This window comes from Salarias fasciatus, chromosome 5 (genome assembly GCF_902148845.1).
Source record: "Salarias fasciatus chromosome 5, fSalaFa1.1, whole genome shotgun sequence".
Taxonomy (NCBI): Eukaryota; Metazoa; Chordata; class Actinopteri; order Blenniiformes; family Blenniidae; genus Salarias; species Salarias fasciatus.
Genome location: NC_043749.1, coordinates 12899884 through 12919070, shown reverse-complemented (window position 1 = coordinate 12919070; position 19187 = coordinate 12899884). Strand labels below are relative to the sequence as shown.

Genomic DNA, 19187 nt, shown 5'->3' with positions numbered 1-19187 from the left:
TTCACATCTGAGCCAAACACACTATCAGAAATATGAGACACTCTAAAAGTTAACACTTTGTGTGTTAAAGGCTTTTCTTAAATTTTATATTTTTTATTTTTATTTTTATTTATTTATCTATTTATTTATTTATTTATTTATTTTTACATTTCAGCCTAAATAATTTCATCCACATAATCTCAATTTGTCCAAATTTAGCAATGGAACGCCTCACACCTTCGTTTAGGGGCCAAGATTTCTTCTCTTTTTTTTCACCCAGGAGTGTTGGTTTATTCCATGCGGAGAAAAACGCCGACAGTGCTGTAAACGCACGCTGTTTATCAGCGTGCTGAATATCACGAAGGCGCCCTCCGTCCGTGCGCCGGTGTAATAAACAAACACACCCTCTGTTACGGGCCAAGTCATTAACTGACATAAAAACTAGCCAATCATAGTGCGGCATTACTCCGCTCGACCAATCAGCTGTTACCATGTCAGGCGTTTGCTGTGTTGTTGCTGTCAGACAAATGGGAGGAACCGTACGAGGACAGCGTCAATAATGGCTGCTTCCTTAGTGCGATGGCTAAAGAAACTCTACGTTTTCTTGTTGTTTTGCCCACTATGTTTGCCAGCCTTTCTGAATTTGGAGGAGCTTAATGAGATGAAATATGGCATCCAGATTCTTCCCGATCCCGTCATCCTGGGACAGGTAGGTTAAGGTGTTAGCAGAAGCTAACTAGTAGTTAGCGTGTTAGCTAATTGTGAGGCTACTGTTTTCTGCTTCAGATATCATTAAATAAAAATGACTTATCAGCCAGACTGGTCGAAAAATAGTATTAAAACTATTTCTTCAAATTTTCATTCAGGCGTGTTCGCACCGGAGTTGATCCCCAGGGGCAGCTTGTTGACAGCTGTCTCAACACAATTTGCTCTACATTACCTCTACATATTGTCTAGGATTTGATTCAGATTTTAAACTGTTATTCACAACCCTCCAGCTAAATTTAAGTTTTTGGACTGGGCTTCTGTTTATATCTTAGGAGTTCATTATGCTGAAATAAATGATCCCGTTTACCTCACACGACATAAAATCCGGAGTCATATAAATTAAAGACTTAAACATCTGATGGCACAATTATCCACTGTTGCAATTTGCTGAACCATCAGTGATAAGTTTTAGACCACAGCCTCCTCTTTCACCTGTTTAACTTCTGATCTTAAATCCAAAGCAAGACTCTCTTTCTGATCTTATTTGTAGCCTTCAGTAACAAAGATATGCATTGATTCCAGAAAGTATTCAATTCCCTTCACTTTATCTACATTTTGTTTTGTTACAGCGTTATTCTAGTGGAATAAATTATTTTTCTCTGTCATCAATATCACACATCCATAAGTTTTCACTTCTTTATTCAGTGCTTTGTTGAGGCACCTTTGGCAGAGATTACAGCCTCAAGTCCACTCGGGTATGATGCTACAAGCCTGACACACCTGCATTTGGGGTATTTTTCCCCATTCTTCTCTGCAGATCCTCTCAAGCTTGTCAGGTTAGATGGGGAGCATCGCTGCACAGCTATTTTGCAGTCATTCCACAGATATTCAATGGGGTCCAACTCTGGGCTCTGGCTGGACCACTTAAAGACGTTCACAGACTTGCCCTGAATGCTCTGGAGCAGATTTTCATCCAGGATGTCTCTGTACATCACTGCAATCATCTTCCCCTCTATCCTGGCTTATCTCCATGTTCCTGCTGCTGAAAGACATCTCCACAGCATGATGCTTCCACTGCCATGCTTCACCATAGGAATGGTATTGCCATGTGTTAAGCAGTGCCTGGTTTCCTCCAGACGTGACGCTTGGCATTCAGGCCAAATAGTTCAGTCTTGCTTTCAGCAGACCAGTGAATCCTCTAGTGAGGAGAGGCTTCTGTCTGGCCATTCTACCATAAAGGCCTGATAGGTGGACTGCTACTGAGATTGCTGTCCTGGAACGTTCTCCCTTTTCCTCAGAGGAATGCTGGAGCTTTTAAAGAGTGACCATCAGGTTCTTGGTCACCTCCCTGGGCAAAGCCCTTCTCCCCCAACTGCTCAGTTTGGACAGGTGGCCAGCTCTAGGGAAGATCCTGGTCATTCTGGACTTCTTTCATTTGCAAATGATGGAGGGCACTGTGCTCTCCAGGACCTTCAGAGCTGCAGAAATGTTTCTGTGTCTCGATACAATCCTGTCTCGAAGGTCTGCACACAATTCCTTCGACTTCATGGCTTTGTAACTGCTCTGACGTGCACTTTTATCTGTGGGACCTGAGACAGGTGTGTGCTTTTCGAAATCAAGTCTAATCAATGAAATTCACCACAGGTGGACTCCAGTCAAGTTCCAGAAACATCTCAAGGACGATACAGAAACATACACGGAAACAGCTTTGAGTGTCATAGAAAAGGGAGTGAATGCATATTTACAGTACATGCGATATTTCAGTTCTTTATTTTTAACACATTTTTGGAAATGTCTAAAAATCATTTTTCACTTTTTCATTGTGTATAGATTGGTGAGGAAAAGAGAATTTAATCAATTGTGGAATAAGGCTCTAACATATAATGTGGGGAAAAGTGAAGGGAATTGAAAACTTCCCAGCTGCACTGTAAAAATAACTACAGTCCTGTTGTTCACAAAGTTACGTGATAAACTTTGAAATATGAGTTAATAACTTGACACTTGTCTTTCTTAACCCTCTCTCCAATTATTTTTGACTTATACTTTATTATCTGTGAGCTCAATATACCCGCTTAACCTCCCCTTTCAGACTTTCCAGAATTTTCATGTGTTCCTCTTTCAGACCAAGACAGAGGAAGTTATGATGGTGTCCAATAAATACAAGCAGCTGTATGAGTGCAGACTTCCAGCACAGGCCGTCCGCTTTCACCAGGACCCTGCGTCCGAGCCTGAGTCACAGGGGTACACAGGACCGGACATCGCAGACCTACTCAAACCAATGCACAGTTCGCCCTGTCTTGTGAAGGTGGGTCCTAAACTAATCTTACTAATCCAATTGTCTAGTAGTACAAAACCTTTTGAGCCAATCAACGGACTAATGGTTCATTACAGAACGCATTATCCCGACTGAAGCTGCCATTTCATTATTGTTTTATTCACATCAGGAAAGTGTCATAATCTAAACATGAAGACCTTTCATGTCATGACATGATAATCAGAAGTAGTTTGTTTACATGAATGAACTTTGACCATGGCTGGGCTCAAAGCTCAAACACAACATGACGTGCTCACTAGTCCCCCGTCCCCATCCCCCACTTCAGTATCAGGTTTATATTCCATATAATAATTACGTTTTTCCTGAGATTTTTGTTTTTGATGTGAAATCAAACTACAAGCATCACCTCTATATAGAACTCTCACAATCATGTTATTGTTAAATGAGCAGTAGTTCTTACAATCATTTAGTTGTAGTTTGACCTCCACGAATCTTATTGTTTTTAGTTACAACTCTTCCAACTAAAATCAGATCTCGTGCTGTTTGCCCTTCTAACAGAATGCGTGTGAAGGAAATGTTCCTGCCAGTTTGATCCTGTTTTTGCCAACGAGTGAACTGTAAATAATGTTGGGTGATTCTGTAATTAGGTTGCTGCTTTTTTGAAAAGATTTCCAGTTCATCCAGTATAGCCACACTCCTCGCGGTGTTTTGTGGCTTAATTAATTAATCATTAACAAAGTGAACTGACAGTGTTGGTGTTTGAGCTCTTGTTTTTTCACTGATGCATTTTCGAGTTTAAGTTGAAACAAAAGTGGATTTTGTGGTGGAAATCTGATGTAGACATAAAAACACACACACACACACACACACACACACACACACACACACCATTTTTTGCGGTGAAAACAAAAGTGATGAACATGGGAGCGGATGCTGATGTTGTATCAGTTGCCTCTCATGTTCTGCATACAGCTGATTTGCTCAGGAGCATGTTTCTGTAACACAGTTTGAATAATTCAGATCTGAAGCCTGTGTTTTTCACTCATCAAGGAAAAACAAGTTATATAAGTGTTGTCTCTTTTATATTTAATCGCTGTATTATAGTTAAAAATGAAGTTTGTGTTTTACTGGTAATGAGGGGATGATAGTAGTGGCTTTTTAACAGTCTTCTGTAGCAGAAATGTGCCAGTTTACCAAAAACTGCAGATAAAAGTAGTTCTGGTTTTTCCTGTGAGGATCAGATGTGTACTAAATGAAAATGGAGAGAAGCTAAAGTTTGTCTGTATGTCCTGCAGACGAAAGACTGGTGGACGTACGAGTTCTGTCATGGTCAGCATATCAGGCAGTATCATCTCGAAGGTGAGAGCTTTGATCTTTGATTTATCAATATTCGTCTTGTTCATCTCAATATTGCATTTATATTTGTCTTTGCTGTGTGTATTCATCAATTGTGTGTAAATTGCACTTTTGAAAATTACACCTGCAGTGTTATAGTACGATCTTAGATTGTTTTTTTTCCCTAGACACAGAAATCAAAGGGGACATCCTCTTCCTTGGTTATTATGAGTCCGAGTTTGATTGGAGCAATGAAACTGCAAAGGTAACGTTGAATGCATGTCATGGTTGAACTTTTTTTCAGGTTTTCTGCAAGGCTGGTGTAACGTGAGCATTAGCAGTTTCAGTTTCACATTGGATGGTTTTAGTTGTAATAAATCACAATCAATTTCATTCCTAAAGGAGCTGAGCTCCCACTGCTGACAGCCTCGCCACACATAACGGGGTTGAACGCAGATAATAAATTCTGCCAAAGCGAACAGCAACTATCTGTCATGCAAGCTGTTTACCCGCCATCAAATCCAATTATCAGACCCAGTGACGGCTCAATGCAAGAGAAATGTGCAGGTTGTCTGTCAGTCTGAACAAATGCCGTGCGATATACCAGCCCAGCAGTGCGTCCTGTCTTTGTGTTGATAGCGGAGCATGCAGTTAGCCGTGCCACTTTACATTGACAGCTGATTATTGATTTTCAGAAATGTTGCAGTGATGCAAATTACAGCTCAAATTGCTTTAAACGTCTATTCCGTTTGACTGTCAGGCCTCCAAGCAGCACAGGCTGAAGAGATACCACAGCCAAACCTATGTGAACGGCTCCAAGTGTGACCTGAATGGAAACCCCAGAGAAACCGAAGTCCGGGTAAGAGATTTAAATTCAGGAGAGTTTTGCATCCCATGCCGCCTGTGTGCTTTTAGTTTTATCTCTATCCAAGCATACACACACAGCGGGAACATTTTCTGTTGGGAGTTGTTAGCATTCCCTCCTGCATTATAATTTGAATGTTTTGTAAGATGTTATTTCAGTGCTGCTTATGTACTGTCAGTGTAGGATGAGAAAGATTTCACGTATTTTACAACTTGTGAAATCTCAGAAACCGATTTTGAAATACGGCCAAGAATTCTGTTTATTTTCTAGAAATTCACTTATCTTATTTTATTTACATAAAAACTGCTCAATTCTTTTAACAGTGTGAGGTTTTAATCAGTCAGTCGTTCCGGTTTCATGCGGACGCATGAGGGTCTTTTTCTTCGGTCATCTCCAGTTTATATGTGAAGAAGGCTCGGGGGACTACATCGCACGCGTGGATGAGCCCCAGTCATGCCGCTACGTGTTGACAATTCACACCGGCCGCACCTGCCAGCACCCGTTCCTGCGGCCGCCGTCCACTGCCAAGCCACAGGGGATCGTCTGCCAGCCAGCGCTAAGTGCCCAACAGTACATGGACTACGTCAAAGCTCAAGTCTGTGAGTGTGCTGAAAAAACAGTGGAGGATTCAGTTACTCAGCACAGAATATTCTGCCTTCTAGCTTTGATGATGTTTTCTTTTTCGCCATGTTAGAATTTGGGAAAGAATTCTAAAAATTTTTAAGCTAAACATAGAAATCTAATATGGTTTTGACAAGTATATGTCAAATATTGGTGTGAATACCAGCGACGACATGATTTTTACTAATCTTGATTTTACAAATGTGTGGATCATCTTTCTTTTCTGTTCTGTCGTTTGTTCCTCACTTTTCTTTTCTTTCTTTTTTTTTTATAAATCTGTACCCAGCGGACACAAAGCGTAAAGTGGAGCAGATCTCCGAGGAGCTGAGGAGCCTTGATGAAATGTTAGCTGTTAATGAAGGGGCGGATGGAGCAGTCGAGGTCACAGCGAAGGAAGTTTCATCTGCACTCAGCAATGACCCAGAAGACTCATCTGAAAAAGGTTCTTCCTCTTCTTTGTTTCTTTTTTTTTTTACACCTGCAGCACAAATGTGTATTTAAAATCACTGCTTTTAACAAACATGTCTCTAGTGTCTTCTTTTCGGACATCTCAGTGCTTCTGTTTGAAACAGGTGCTGCTGATGTCCTGGAGGTTGCAGAGCGAGCAGAGAAGGGCGATGATTCAGATTTCTGGGAAGGAGTAACAAAGCCTGAAAGCTCAAAAACAACCGGATCTCAACAGGAGGAAAAGGTAAAGGGAAATGTCTGATGGCAGGCAGGGAAAAGGTCATTCTGAGTGTTTAGGGACAAGAGACAAGCCATTCAAGGTGTCTTATTTTAAAGATGAGAACAAGTATTTAGAAGACTGGAAAATTAGATTTCTCTGGATTTAAAGGTTGTATGGTGTGATCTATCTGCGAGTTGATCACAAACTAATAAAGTCGTTCACTGAATTCTGAATTGTTGAGTGTTATTGTAGCTTCAGTCCATCATTTGGCAATTTGACCTTTATTACCATTGTATTATCACTGGTTAAAGTATAACTTTGTGACTTTGCACGCATTGATTTGTAAATTATTGATTTTCAGACTGATCATAATTAAAATTTGAATGAAAATGAACCTGTTAAAATCTCCTTGGCCACTAGATGGCGCCTTTCTTCACCGCGTCAGAGCTCAAATGTGGTTTTCCTCCTTTCACAGGCAGCAGATGGTGGCTATAAATCTCACGCTGACAATGAAGTCATAGATGATGGTGAAGAAGGTAAAATAAAACAGTTTACAACCATTGCGGTTACTGTTAGGCAGAGCAGTTAAACAGTAATAAGATATGAAGGAACAACGGAGTTCATGACTCTGTAGACATACTTTTGCTCAAACAAGCTAAGCAACAATTCCTTTGTCATTGATAAATCTGATTTCTTTGTTGTATTTTCTTCCAGTAGAAAAATTCAACTTCAAAATCATCACAGACCCAGCAGACCTGATGAAATTTGTTCAACACCTAAAGGAAAGCAACAGAAAAGTCAGTGCCTTTCAGGAATATCACATTACTTCATATACCTTGAAATGTTTTGGTGGCGTTTGGTTTTTTTAAATTTGCAGTGCTTTGGTTTCCCAAAAGATTGTACTTCTGTTTCAGAAAGCACAAAGCCAAGCTAAAAGCAGAGGAGAGACGTCGACCAGCAGCACGTTAACCGAGAAGCTCAGCGAGGATGAGAAGGATGAAGACGATCGCCTGCTGCAGGACTTTGACGATGAGATGGCCGACATCTCGGTGCCTCCTGAAAAGATCGAAGAGATAAAGGAAGAAATGCAGAAGGAGTTTGACAACATCATAAATGAGGTTTTGGAGCTCAGGCAATATCCAAACAAAATCTGTCAAAATGTCACCGGATTAAAATGATCCAATGAAGCGATTGTTTTGAATTGACCGACTTCTCTATGTCAGGCTCAGCAAGAGCTGGAGACAGAGGGTCTGAAAGGCGAGTTCGATCGCACCCAAGCGACACAGACACTGGAGACGACACTGGACAAGCTCCTGGACCACCTGGAGGATAAAGACGGCCAGGACCCGGAGCAGCAGACCTCGGGCCTCCAGCAGGCCAGCGACCCGACCAGAGGCAGCCCCAGCCTGGCTCCAAAGCAGCCAGGTAGCTCCTCCACCGCCACGTGCCGCTCCGTCATCTGTGTGTCCCGCTCAGTCATCCCCATATCTCATCCATGTTTATAGACCGATGTTTATCGTGACACACTTTCCATCTCAGAAGCGACAAGCGTATGGAGACTCGCTTCAGAATTTGTTGAGTTTGGTCAGCAGGTGGCTGGAGTTACCGCGGTTGACCGATTCTTTTATGAATCTCAATCAAACGAGAATTCCGAAGGGAGAAATTTTTGTCGTGCACCGATGTAATGTTTGTAAACCAGTGCTTTGTGGCTCATAACCACATCCATCCTGTGACCCTGCCGTCGGGTTTCTGAGGTCAACTGTGTTGTTTGTCCCTCTTTTGTCTCGTCGCCCCAGACCAAGCAGCTGACGACCATGTTAAGATCAAAATTACTAAGTATAAGACGGGCGGCAGCCCAGATGGGGAGGTCAAAGTTCAGGAGATGGGAGAAGGAGACCCGCAGTGGCAGCACATAAAGGACGTGGTTAAAGAGCAGCTAGAGAAGGCAGGACTGAAGGCCGAAGGTATGGAATGGGAGTGCCCCGATCACTCACGGCCTTTCCTCTCCTCCATCTCTTACCTTGAGCATACACTGCTGTGTTTCTCTTCTCATCTCATCTGCCTGATCTTTCCAAGGTTGACGGAGCAAAAATGATCTCGGAATTTAAAACCATAACAGGATAATAAAAAAAAAAAACAGACAATCGATGACAGGGCAGTTAGCTGAAACTTGTCTCTGAGACAAATGAAAATGTGTGTCAACCATCTGTGTTGTTTCTTTTCCATCTGCTCCTCACTGTTGTGTTTCCACCATTCTTCATTTCTATTATTCACCCATAATACCATTTTCTTACGCTTATGTAGACGCCGTTTTGATTAATAATCTTTTTTTCCCCCCTCTCCTCAGGCAAAATCGAGGTGAAGATCCTAACAAGGAAAAACGCTGAGGAAGCAGGAGATCAGTGGCTGACTGAAGAAGATACAAAGTCCTTCAGGGAGCTGCTGATAAACCTCCTGGTAATTTCACTGTTTCTACGTTTTTGTGGGAGTTGATCAAAGTGTGAGTCGCACACAGTGTCCGATAGCAACTTCGGGTTGTGGCATTTGCTTAGTTAATATTTATTTAACAGCTCGTGTGTACAGCAGGTTGAAAAAGGAACTTGCGCAGGTTAATGATTGCGGCGCAGCAGCACATAATTTTGTTCTTTTCAAAATGAAAACAATAAAACGGAGCTGTCATGTGGCTTGCCAAGCTGGTGCAGAATACTTCCTGTTGACAGCTGCTCCACTTTCCAGAGTAGGTTAAAGTATCTCTCCGTGTTTTATCTGACTGTCATTCTGCAGCATGTTGAAAAACATTTGATCATCTGGTGTTTTTTTGTTTTTTTTTTCCTTTCTCTCTCTTTCTTTTCTTCCCACCTCAGACTGGAGGCACCGAAGAGGTTTACAAAGAGCAAAAGAGGCAACAGGAGTTGGAGAACAACTACAGATTTGTGTGGGGAGAGTCCCAGGAGGACTCCCAGTCATCCGGCACCTCGGACTCAGACGACATGGACATATGAGTTCATCAGGGGCCATCGGGTGCGCGTTGTGTGGCGGCGAACCGGAGCGGAGACCAGCAGGACGGGGGAACCCTGAAGTCCCGTCACCATTCGACCCCACGTGATTCAGTTGTTGCCCTTGAACCTGGCGGTTATGTCAACCAAGCTGTTTGCACATTCAGAATTTGTGTCCTTGTGTTTTGAATAGGCAATAATGTCGGCGTTTTTAATGGGCGCCACCTATATGTTGCATGAGAAAACTGCAACGTTGAAGGAAGATATGCATTTCCCCCTTTTTAATGGGACTGAGTTTTGATAGATGGCTTGGAACAGCCGACCCACAAGGTGTACGTTTCTCCTGGAATATTTTTTCAGTTTTACTGAATATTTCTCGTGAGCTCTGAGGTTGTCAGCACACAGTTTGTTCAGGATTAAGTTATTTCTCAGATTCATCTTTCATGTTGCCAGTCACAGGTCTTTGCCTCGAAGTGTGTCCTTTGCAAAATCTTGTGTACCTCTGAGAGTCCGCACAGGTTGTTCTGTTTATTGTTTAATGGAAAAAGTAGGGCTGTGTCTGAAGAAATGAAAAACAAGGGATTTAAAAACTCAAAGCTTGCAAGTCTGCATTCTGCTAACCTTTAAATCCTTTTGACACATTTTACTTTGGTAATTTTAATGACACTTTGTGGTGTTTTTTTTAAGCAACACTTGGACAAATTTGTAGAAAAGAGACATTGATTCCTGGAAATATTGAGCTTTCTTTGGACGGTCGTGTCCTGTGAAGGAATTTCAAAAGAAACGGCTTTCAGAAGTAGAGTGTAATAATAAACTGTTAAATGTGTTCATTTGGATGAGCAAACCTGTGTTTTATTCGCCTTCATTTAGCAAAGGTAGAGAAAAAAACCTACAGTGTCAGTCAGATTCAGTGTACCAAAACAACGCCAATGTGTACTTTAAGGGCTGATTTGTATAGTTTGTGAATATCAATGGCTGCCTGGATCTCAACCTGTACATAATTACTGTCAATATGTTTTTGAAAGATTTGTTGTATATTGGCACAGAATAAATGGGGATTGAGTTACATGAGTAAATGTCTTTTTAAAGTGTCTCACTGTGCAGTGTGAATGTGAAACTGGATACTGACATTTTTTTTTCTGCTCATACTCATAATTAAGGCTTTACCATTGATTAGTGTTGCATAAAAGGAGGCAAACCTACACTTAGATCAACAAAAGAAAAAAAGATTTCTTCAAGGGTGTGACTGCAGAGGATAAAACAGATAGTGTGTGCACACATTTGCTGCCGGGAAATGACCAGAAAATGACCATTACTCTACAAACATAAGAAAACTCACTTTCTAGAGGCTAAAAATTGTTTTCCTTTTTATTTTTTTTACTTTTGTGAAATGACAGTAATCATCAGTGATTTACTGGTGAACAAAAAGATATTTCAAACTTAAAATTTGAAGCACCTTTTCTTCCAGACAACAACCTTAAAGTCACAGAATAAATACAGATATAAAATATTAACAAAAAAAGATGAAGTGACACTATGTTTCTGAGGAAGCTTTAACTTTTAATGTCAAGTCCGTCTTGTGTTTTAAAGATGTTTGGGTTTAATTGTTTTGTATCGCCTTGCTCTGCCGTCCATCTTTTCATACAGACTACAACCAGAGCGTCAATAATGCAGAAGCAGCTGGAGGGAGCTGGACGCCAAGCTCAGATAAAGCTTTGATCTTTTAGATGTTTTACAAAACTGACTGGCTTTTGTCCAATGAAACCTTCACACATTAAAGGATAACAATGTTCCTGGGTGGTTATCATTGAGTGAGTTTGAGTCAAAAGCCAGCAAAAGGTGTGGCACATGTCAGCAGGCAGTATAATGTCTGATTCATCCACCGTGCCTTAGGAGTCAATTGAATTCAAAACAAAGGAGTGTCATGCAAAATATGCAGGCCAACCTGAATGTCTGTACATTTGCCATAAGATGCTGTTATGTACTTACTGTTCCTGTCAGTCACTCAGTATTCTCAGTATACTCAGGATTTTCTGTGACTGAATGTGACTCCTTTACATCTGATGAACATGTTGGCTTTATGTAGTGCAGTGGTCGTCGCGTTTTTAAGTGAGAGCTGCTACAGAGCTGCCCAGTGGTGTTGCTTCCTGAAGGAGGTGCTACTCTGCATCCTCAATGGCAATTGATACTGATGTACTGTATCTGCTGAGGCTGTCTTTGTAATTAACATGTAATTACCACTGGAGTCTGTAAACATGTGACATTATCAACTTTAATCGACATTTCAAAGCCAAAGAACACATCTCAGATTGCTTTTTAAATATCTTGATTGATGGTTTTGAAGTAATTAAAACATATGTACAATTTTGTTCAAAATTATGCTTAAGTACATATCATTAATGTACAAAATAAGAAAAATACTGTCCGTTCTATTGATCAGTGTATTTTGGAAGATTCTGTGTTTGCTACTTACAAAGTTCCAGTGCTCTCAGATTGAGAACCACTGCAAGCATGTTATTATAAAATTTTGAGTTTGGATGCGTTTGAATGTTGGAATCTTTAAAGTAATGACCGATTTTGTGCTTTTTTTTTAGATATTATGTAAAAATGCTTAAAAATTGATGGTAAATGTAAAAGGGGTAGATAAATTATTACTCTTTCCACATCCTTTCATTTGACATCAACGCTAAAAATGTATTATTTGCAAAGGAGTGGAATAAAAATACGATTGAACGTTTGGGAATATTTGGGTGTCTGGGGATTAAAATAATCCACTGAGAAAAGAGTGGTTCGTGGTGGATACGGCTTTGAACATGTCAAATTTCTAATAAGAAATAGACAAAAAACCTTTGTTTTTAAACAGCATGTGTCTATCTATCTATCTATCTATCTATCTATCTATCTATCTATCTATCTATCTATCTATCTATCTCTATAATTTTTCCAGCAGAGTTAAATATTTACTCTGAGGAGAGAGTAGAGCAGTATAAAAGGGCTCCAACTCTGTTGAAGCTCTTTTAATTATTTACAGTCTACTTTCATTAATAATTTACACAGGTTTTATCATAGTCTCACAAAGAAAAAGTTAAAATTTCTTTAAAGTTTTTAGTTTTTCCAATACCTTTCCTATAAAGTATGTGAATTAAGTCCCTGAATGTATTAAAACGGTGTGCTGACAGTGTCACATCTGCATGTTTAGGAGGAAAACACGTGTTTGTTTTTTTCCCCCTCGTCGAATATGTGACCGGAAGTCACAGCATTGTGGACGGAAAAGGCTTCAGTCACAGGAGTTGGATGCTGCTCGTGTTTGGGTAGTGAAACACTTTTAATTCGGATGTTTTTCAGCACCCGAGGTGCATTTTTAAGACGTTTTTTTTTACTTATCGAGACGTGTTGGTGCGCTCCGCCTGCTGTTAGCTTGGTCCGCCTCCAGAGGAAGAGTCGCTAACTTACGCCGAAGTTAAGGCTCGAATAACGGACTAGCCTGTTAGCACGGAGCCGAGCCAGCAAGCAGGGCAGGAGCTAATCATTAACTGGCCATGATTGTACCATAAACCCCGTCCAGCGGGAGGAAGACTTTCATTTCCCCCCTGGCTGTGCTGGAGCGAGAGCTTGTTGGTCATCTATGTTAGCATCGCGGCTAGCTCCGCTGTGGCAGCGTCGCGTCAACAGCTGGCTCCGCTCTCCTCTCCTCCGTGTTTTGACATGAAACGGCTGCGGGACTGAACAGCTGCTATGGTGGCCGCATCACTGCCGGTGAGTCGAGAGAGAAACCACACCTTTTCAGCGAGGGAGTGACTCTCCCGTCACCTGCGCTCCACTCCTCTGTCGCCCAACCGGTAGCTGGATCTCAGTCGGCTCCTCGCCGGGGAACTCGTGTCCATGCTCCCTCTTATCTCCAGGTCCTGCGCAGTTGAACAAGTTGCCGGTGAGAGTCCTGGTCCAGCATGAAGGCCCACGGATCCAGGGTGTCCTTCTACGCGGGGTTTGTGGTGGGGACCTTCACGCTGTACCTGATCCTGCGCCAGGTGTGGTTTGAGAGGTCGATGTCGGCGCAGCGGGCCAGCGGTTTACTCAGCATCCAAGACTACCAGCAACAGCTGGAGGAGGAGAAGAAGATATGGAAGAAGGAGAGGTCTGCCCTGTTCAACCTCAGGCACCCTCATCATCTCGGTAGGTCCTCATTTGTTGTTAGTAATGTGGCGGATTAACCATCTGCAGTGTTATTAAGCTTTATAAGTTGTGGTTTACTTGTGAAACAGAGCTCTACTAATGCATCATGAAGAAGGTTTGCAGAAAGCCCAAAACAGTCAAATCACATTTATTTTACATGACACGTGTAGTGCAACTTGTATCCACTGTGTTGGCCAGCTAAGAAAACAATCATCAAACACAAAATAAGAACTGCAATATTTTGCACACTTCTCGCTGCACTTTCCAGGCCGTGGACTGTGGCTTTCAAATGTGGTGAAATGTTTTCTATTAAATGGGAGCAGGGAGTTGGGATGGGATCTATGTCATACCTGTTGATGCTTTGAGATGAGTTGCATGTTGAAAATGAGTGTTTCACTCTGAACCTGAGAGCTGGCCGCTCTGCGAACATCAGAGAAAGTTACATCACAAAACTATATTGGGAAACGTCTTGTATTTGTCAGAGGGCTTACAGTAATCCTGGAGCAGTCTTTGTGGGTTTTTTAGTGTATACCTGAGTATCATGGAGACTACAGTGCTGACACTGACTGCACCTGTACCCCTCTCTCTATACTCCATAGACCAAGTGGTTATAAGCTTAGCTAATTATAAGTTTCCTCAGTATGTTACATTTAATACTTAATGCACTCTGGAAGCATCTTTTTTCCATAGCTGACACTTTATGGTAAACCATGTGCATTGCTTTGGCCTTTGCTGTATTGTGTTTTATCCTGCTGTTTTTAGAAGTCTTTTCTCTGCGTTCGTGAGATACCCACAGTACACAGTAGCAGGGAATCTTGCCTGCATCTCACAAGCAGGAGAGTTGTGTGCATTTACTCGCATGGCCGGAAAGCAGTGACGTCCATATTTACTTAATTGTTCTCGCTGTTAGGATTACAGGATGATAATACAGATAGTAGATAATTTTGTTTACATAGCTCCACATTTACTTCTCGATAGTCTCAAGGTCTACTACGCTGTCTTTATCTTTGAGAGTGTCAAGTTCTGAAGTTTTTATTGGGCTGCATATACACCTTACTGGGAATAGTTTGGCCTTCCTTCTTCGCTTACCACCATATTTAGTGTATTTCCACATTTGTTCCTGTTCTCAGTCTGAGTGGTGGTGTTGGTCGGATATTTATTTTGTGAAATTTAAATTTAATATTAAAACTAACTGATATGTGTGTGTTCTCCACTCACCAGGCGAGGACAGCAAGATGGCTGATGAATTGTACCAGAAGGTGCGCATCCTCTGCTGGGTGATGACCGGCCCCAACAACCTGGAGAAGAAGGCCCGGCACGTGAAGGCCACATGGACCCGCCACTGCAACATGGTGGTCTTCATGAGCTCGGTGGACGACCCGGACTTCCCCACGGTGGGGTTGGGTACAAAGGAAGGGCGGGATCAGCTGTACTGGAAAACCATCCGGGCCTTCCATTACGCCTACGAGCGTCACGCCGACGAGGCGGACTGGTTCCTCAAGGCGGACGACGACACCTACGTCATCGTGGACAACCTCCGGTGGGTTCTGGCGAACCACACGCCCGACGAGCCCATTTACTTCGGCCGGCGATTCAAGCCGTACACCAAGCAGGGATACATGAGTGGAGGCGCGGGCTACGTGCTGAGCAGGGAGGCGCTGCGTCGATTTGTGAAAGGTTTCGCGGACAAGGTGTGCACACACACCACCTCTGTGGAGGACTTGGCGATGGGCCAGTGCATGGAGAAGGTCGGGGTGCTGGCGGGAGACTCCAGAGACGCTTTACTCAGGGAGACGTTTCACCCCTTCGTCGCCGAGCAGCATCTCACTGCCAAATTTTCGAAGAGCTTCTGGTATTGGAGCTACTGCTACTACCCCATCGCCGAGGCAAGTAAAAGAGAAATGTTGTAATTTCACTGGATGCGGCAGATCATCCATGTGTCGCTGTTTGTATCTGAACAGATGTTTTTATTGGCTTGTGGTTGGCCGCTGCTAGTCAGTGTTTTTTTTTTTCAGTCAAACCAATTAAATCTGAGCTGAAGTCAGATTGATGTTCGGGGAAATAAAATTAAATTCATTAACTTTTTCCCCCTCAGATAATATCTCTTGTGTTACGCTGTTCTGTAACCATGCTCTGTTTGCTTGTTTGTTTGTTTTTTTATGTCCATCCTCAGGGTCCAAACAGCTGCTCGGATTTGTCGGTGTCTTACCATTATGTGAACGCTCGAGAGATGTATGTCATGGAGTACTACACCTATCACCTGCGTGCCTTCGGCTACAGATACCGCTTCCAGGCTCCCACCCCTGCAGGCTACAGCATCGAGGGGTCGGTATCCAAGGATTCTGTACCAGAACAGGCGGTGGTCTCTCAGGAGAAGGAGCACGGAAAGGTGGATGATCCACTCAAAACCGAGAAAGAGGATGCTGGTCAAGACCTCTCTGATACTTCTTAGAACACAGTACCGTCGGACCTGTCGAGGCATGTGACGTTCGAGCAAAGAGGAAGTGGGGTTTTGAGTGTTGGCTCATCCATTCGGATATTTTTGATGAATTTTTCTAGTAAATACCAATAAATGGTCCATTTTGAACTTAAATATCGAAAGTCATAAGTGCATTGCCTGAGAATAGAGTTGAAAGGCTGAGCCTGATGTTGAATTTTATATCAGTATTTTGGCAACTTAGTTTTCCACTGTAGAGCGTCTCTAGCAGAGGGAACCTTTTTGTCCACTATATTAATTTGAAAGTTAACTACAGCCGATAGTTGAATTTTTACCAGAATTGTCCATCTTTGACTTTTCTTTTTTTTTTTCTTAACCACTGTTGCTACGAAAGCTTGGCTGCGGCTCTGTCAGAAAATGTCTGCCTGTCATTCTGAATAATTTGTCTCCAGATCTCACGGAGACTTGCAGTCAAATTAAAAAAAAAACTAATTCTTTCAATTGATACTGTTGTTCCTTTTAGACATTGTGGCTAAAACCAGTTATTCTTGCCGTTCAGCGGCCTTCCCACTGCACGTGATTCATGACAGGTTTTTTTTTTTTGTTTTTTTTTTCCTGGTTGTACACCAGTCTGTGCTGACAGTCGCATTTCATTCAGGCATCAGCCTCAGTGATGAAGTCTTTAATTTCCCTTTGTGTTGATACTAAATGTTTGGTAGTTTGTTTTTTTTTAATATTTAAATAATTAGGCATGCAACAAACAATTATCTTGATTGCTTCAGTTTCCACATTTGTTTTCTTGTGAGGTGTAAACATGATCTGAAAGATGTCTGTCATGTGCCTCTAATGCCAGCAATTTGAAGCATATCCAGAATTAAGTATCTAATATTATTTCATTATTAGACAAAGAAAATACATCCCACGTCCAGCTTTAAAGTTGATACAATGAAGGCTTCGCTCAGTTTATTGGAAACATACCAGTGGCAGCGTGACACTGCGGGGAAGTCGAAATGTTGAATTGGCATGTCTTTTATTCGGATATGATTGGATCCTCTTGCACCGGCGCACATAGATGAGTGTTCAGAGGAAGAGGAACAAACAAGAACTTTATCTGTAAATTATTCGACTTGACTGCATCGCTCACTTAGTATGCGGACGGCGGCGTCAGTGTCTGAAACCAGCACAAATCTGAGCATTAGGGAAAATTCACAGCAAGGCTGCGTCACTTTTCTAATAAAAGCATCCAAAACATAAGAATAGATGTTCCGGTTGTACAAATGGATGCATTTAAACGCAGTCAGGTGGCCACAATGTTTGAAACGGAAGGACAGAGCGACAAAATACCAACAGTTACACAGCCAAAGATTATCACACACAGGATTAAGGCAGTCACTGCGTGTCCTTGTAGTTCTGGCGACGCCGCGGTGGATCCTGATCGCGCCCGTCGGTCTGACTGCATCGTCAGTCAACAGCACGCCCTCAGTGTGTTTTCACAGCGCTCGGAAACACGTTCAGCTGGATGAGGAAGTGACAGTTGCATTTCTTTCGTGCTCGGTAATGAAAGTTACGCTTACGTGGCGTGTCGCCGCTCCTCCGCTCGTCCAGCCACACACTCCCACCTCACCCCCTCCCCAAGTGGGCTCATTAAAGCCTGTGCCTTGTAATTTGAGATTGTACGAGCCGTCAGCTGCACACACGACTTTGCACTGTGACGCCACGGCGAGAGTGATGCTTTCTGATGGAGTATCATTTTATTGGCCTTCCGGGAAACCACTCTGGTTTGTGGGTGACAGTTTTAATTGAGCAAGGTTTTTGTTTCCTTTCAAACGGAAAGAGTTTCAACAAAGATGTCTAACTTCAGAGTTTTAGTTGAATTTTGTAGTCGACGCATATATTTTAAAAGTATTGATAGCTCCTCCTTTACTGTCATATTCCCAGTGAATTAAAAGATTATGTTGATGTGACACAGTATTGACCAAATACTGGATGACTGTGCACACCTTTATACATTTACGACAACATTTGACATTTTCGTGAAAATTGAAAGCACTTTCGGATGATGAGACTGTTGCCGTTTTGTTTGAACCACTTAAATTTTCATTTTTAACGAATGCCTATCAGTACATTTCTGTCAGTGTTTACACCCAGCTCCATTCTGTGCATGAACACAGAGCATGTTCAGTTCTGATTAGTTTGGGATTTTAACCTAATCGGCATGTTTTTACACAGCAGTTTGTTTGGATATTGTTGCACGCTGGTGCACTTCAAACCGGCTCAGACTTGCTTCGTGACAGGAGTGACACGACGCGTCCGGTCCTTGACAATCTTTAAAGGGAAAGATGTACAGTGCTGTATTTATATTCAAAATGTATTTATGTTGGTATTGACTTCTGAGTTGAGTCGGTAAATTTTAGTGTGTAAATGAGTCTGTGTCAGTGTGTGAGCACACGTAATCAGTGTGCAGGGTCATTTTTAGTGAATGGTACTTTAATCACTATAAATAAATGCATATTTTTATTGTACATCTCGTTTTCTTTTACATTCATTAAGTGAGATAGCTTTCCGTGGAGTATAAAAACGATCATGCATGGTTAATATTGCAGTTTCACCTTCCTGGGCTGACATATTTAATACATCCTCGGTTCGTACAGTAGCTGTGAGGTTTCCTCGAGGGGGGGAGGGTGCGGGACGTCTCCAGCAGGGTGCAGAAAGTCCTGAATGAAGACGTACAAGATTCTGTGAAAATACTGTGTGAAACTGATTGTTTTATTCATTTTTAGGACGGAGAGGTCGAAGTGCCTTACCTCTGTTCACCGTGACCGATGAGCCGTCCTCTTTTCTGTGAATACCTCTGCACACGGGGGGAGAAAAACAAAAAAAGCTTTCAGTCACTGAGACACGTGATTGACAGCAGTGACTTTGGTCTGACCTAGAAAACACTTCTTTGTGACGTCTCAGACATGCTATAGAAACTGCCGCTACAATACAATCCACAGTGGAAGGAAGAACATTTATCAGAGGCAGTCAGGTGCATCCTCAAGTTCACAGCCCATGAATGTTGTCTAACCTGCTGCTGCACATACAGCTTATACCAGTTTTGTTTGTACTTTGGTTCAGTAGGAATCTGAAAT

The 19187-nt window shown here is 42.2% G+C and overlaps 2 protein-coding genes across 4 annotated transcripts; both read left to right on the top strand.

Annotated features, from left to right (window-relative positions):
• The first annotated feature begins 510 nt into the window (after positions 1 to 510).
• Positions 511 to 10517, top strand: os9 (OS9 endoplasmic reticulum lectin). Of its 3 annotated transcripts, none has more exons than XM_030091155.1 (15): positions 511 to 688; positions 2810 to 2992; positions 4258 to 4321; positions 4486 to 4562; positions 5058 to 5156; positions 5560 to 5761; positions 6070 to 6225; positions 6356 to 6474; positions 6926 to 6986; positions 7168 to 7247; positions 7365 to 7568; positions 7674 to 7875; positions 8247 to 8414; positions 8798 to 8907; positions 9315 to 10517. In XM_030091155.1, the coding sequence occupies exons 1-15, from the start codon at positions 539 to 541 to the stop codon at positions 9450 to 9452; spliced, it is 2013 nt and encodes a 670-aa protein (XP_029947015.1). In that variant the 5' UTR covers positions 511 to 538; the 3' UTR covers positions 9453 to 10517. The 3 variants fall into 3 exon arrangements, with proteins under 3 accessions (XP_029947015.1, XP_029947013.1, XP_029947016.1); XM_030091153.1 differs by having other exon boundaries at positions 7165 to 7247; XM_030091156.1 differs by lacking the exon at positions 8247 to 8414 and having other exon boundaries at positions 7165 to 7247.
• Positions 10518 to 12718: 2201 nt separating this feature from the next.
• On the top strand, positions 12719 to 18578 carry c1galt1lb (core 1 synthase, glycoprotein-N-acetylgalactosamine 3-beta-galactosyltransferase 1, like b). The gene is made up of 4 exons (XM_030092655.1): positions 12719 to 13202; positions 13349 to 13619; positions 14841 to 15505; positions 15793 to 18578. Exons 2-4 carry the CDS (start codon positions 13394 to 13396, stop codon positions 16069 to 16071), a joined length of 1170 nt encoding a protein of 389 aa, XP_029948515.1. The 5' UTR covers positions 12719 to 13202; positions 13349 to 13393; the 3' UTR covers positions 16072 to 18578.
• The last annotated feature ends 609 nt before the right edge of the window (positions 18579 to 19187 follow it).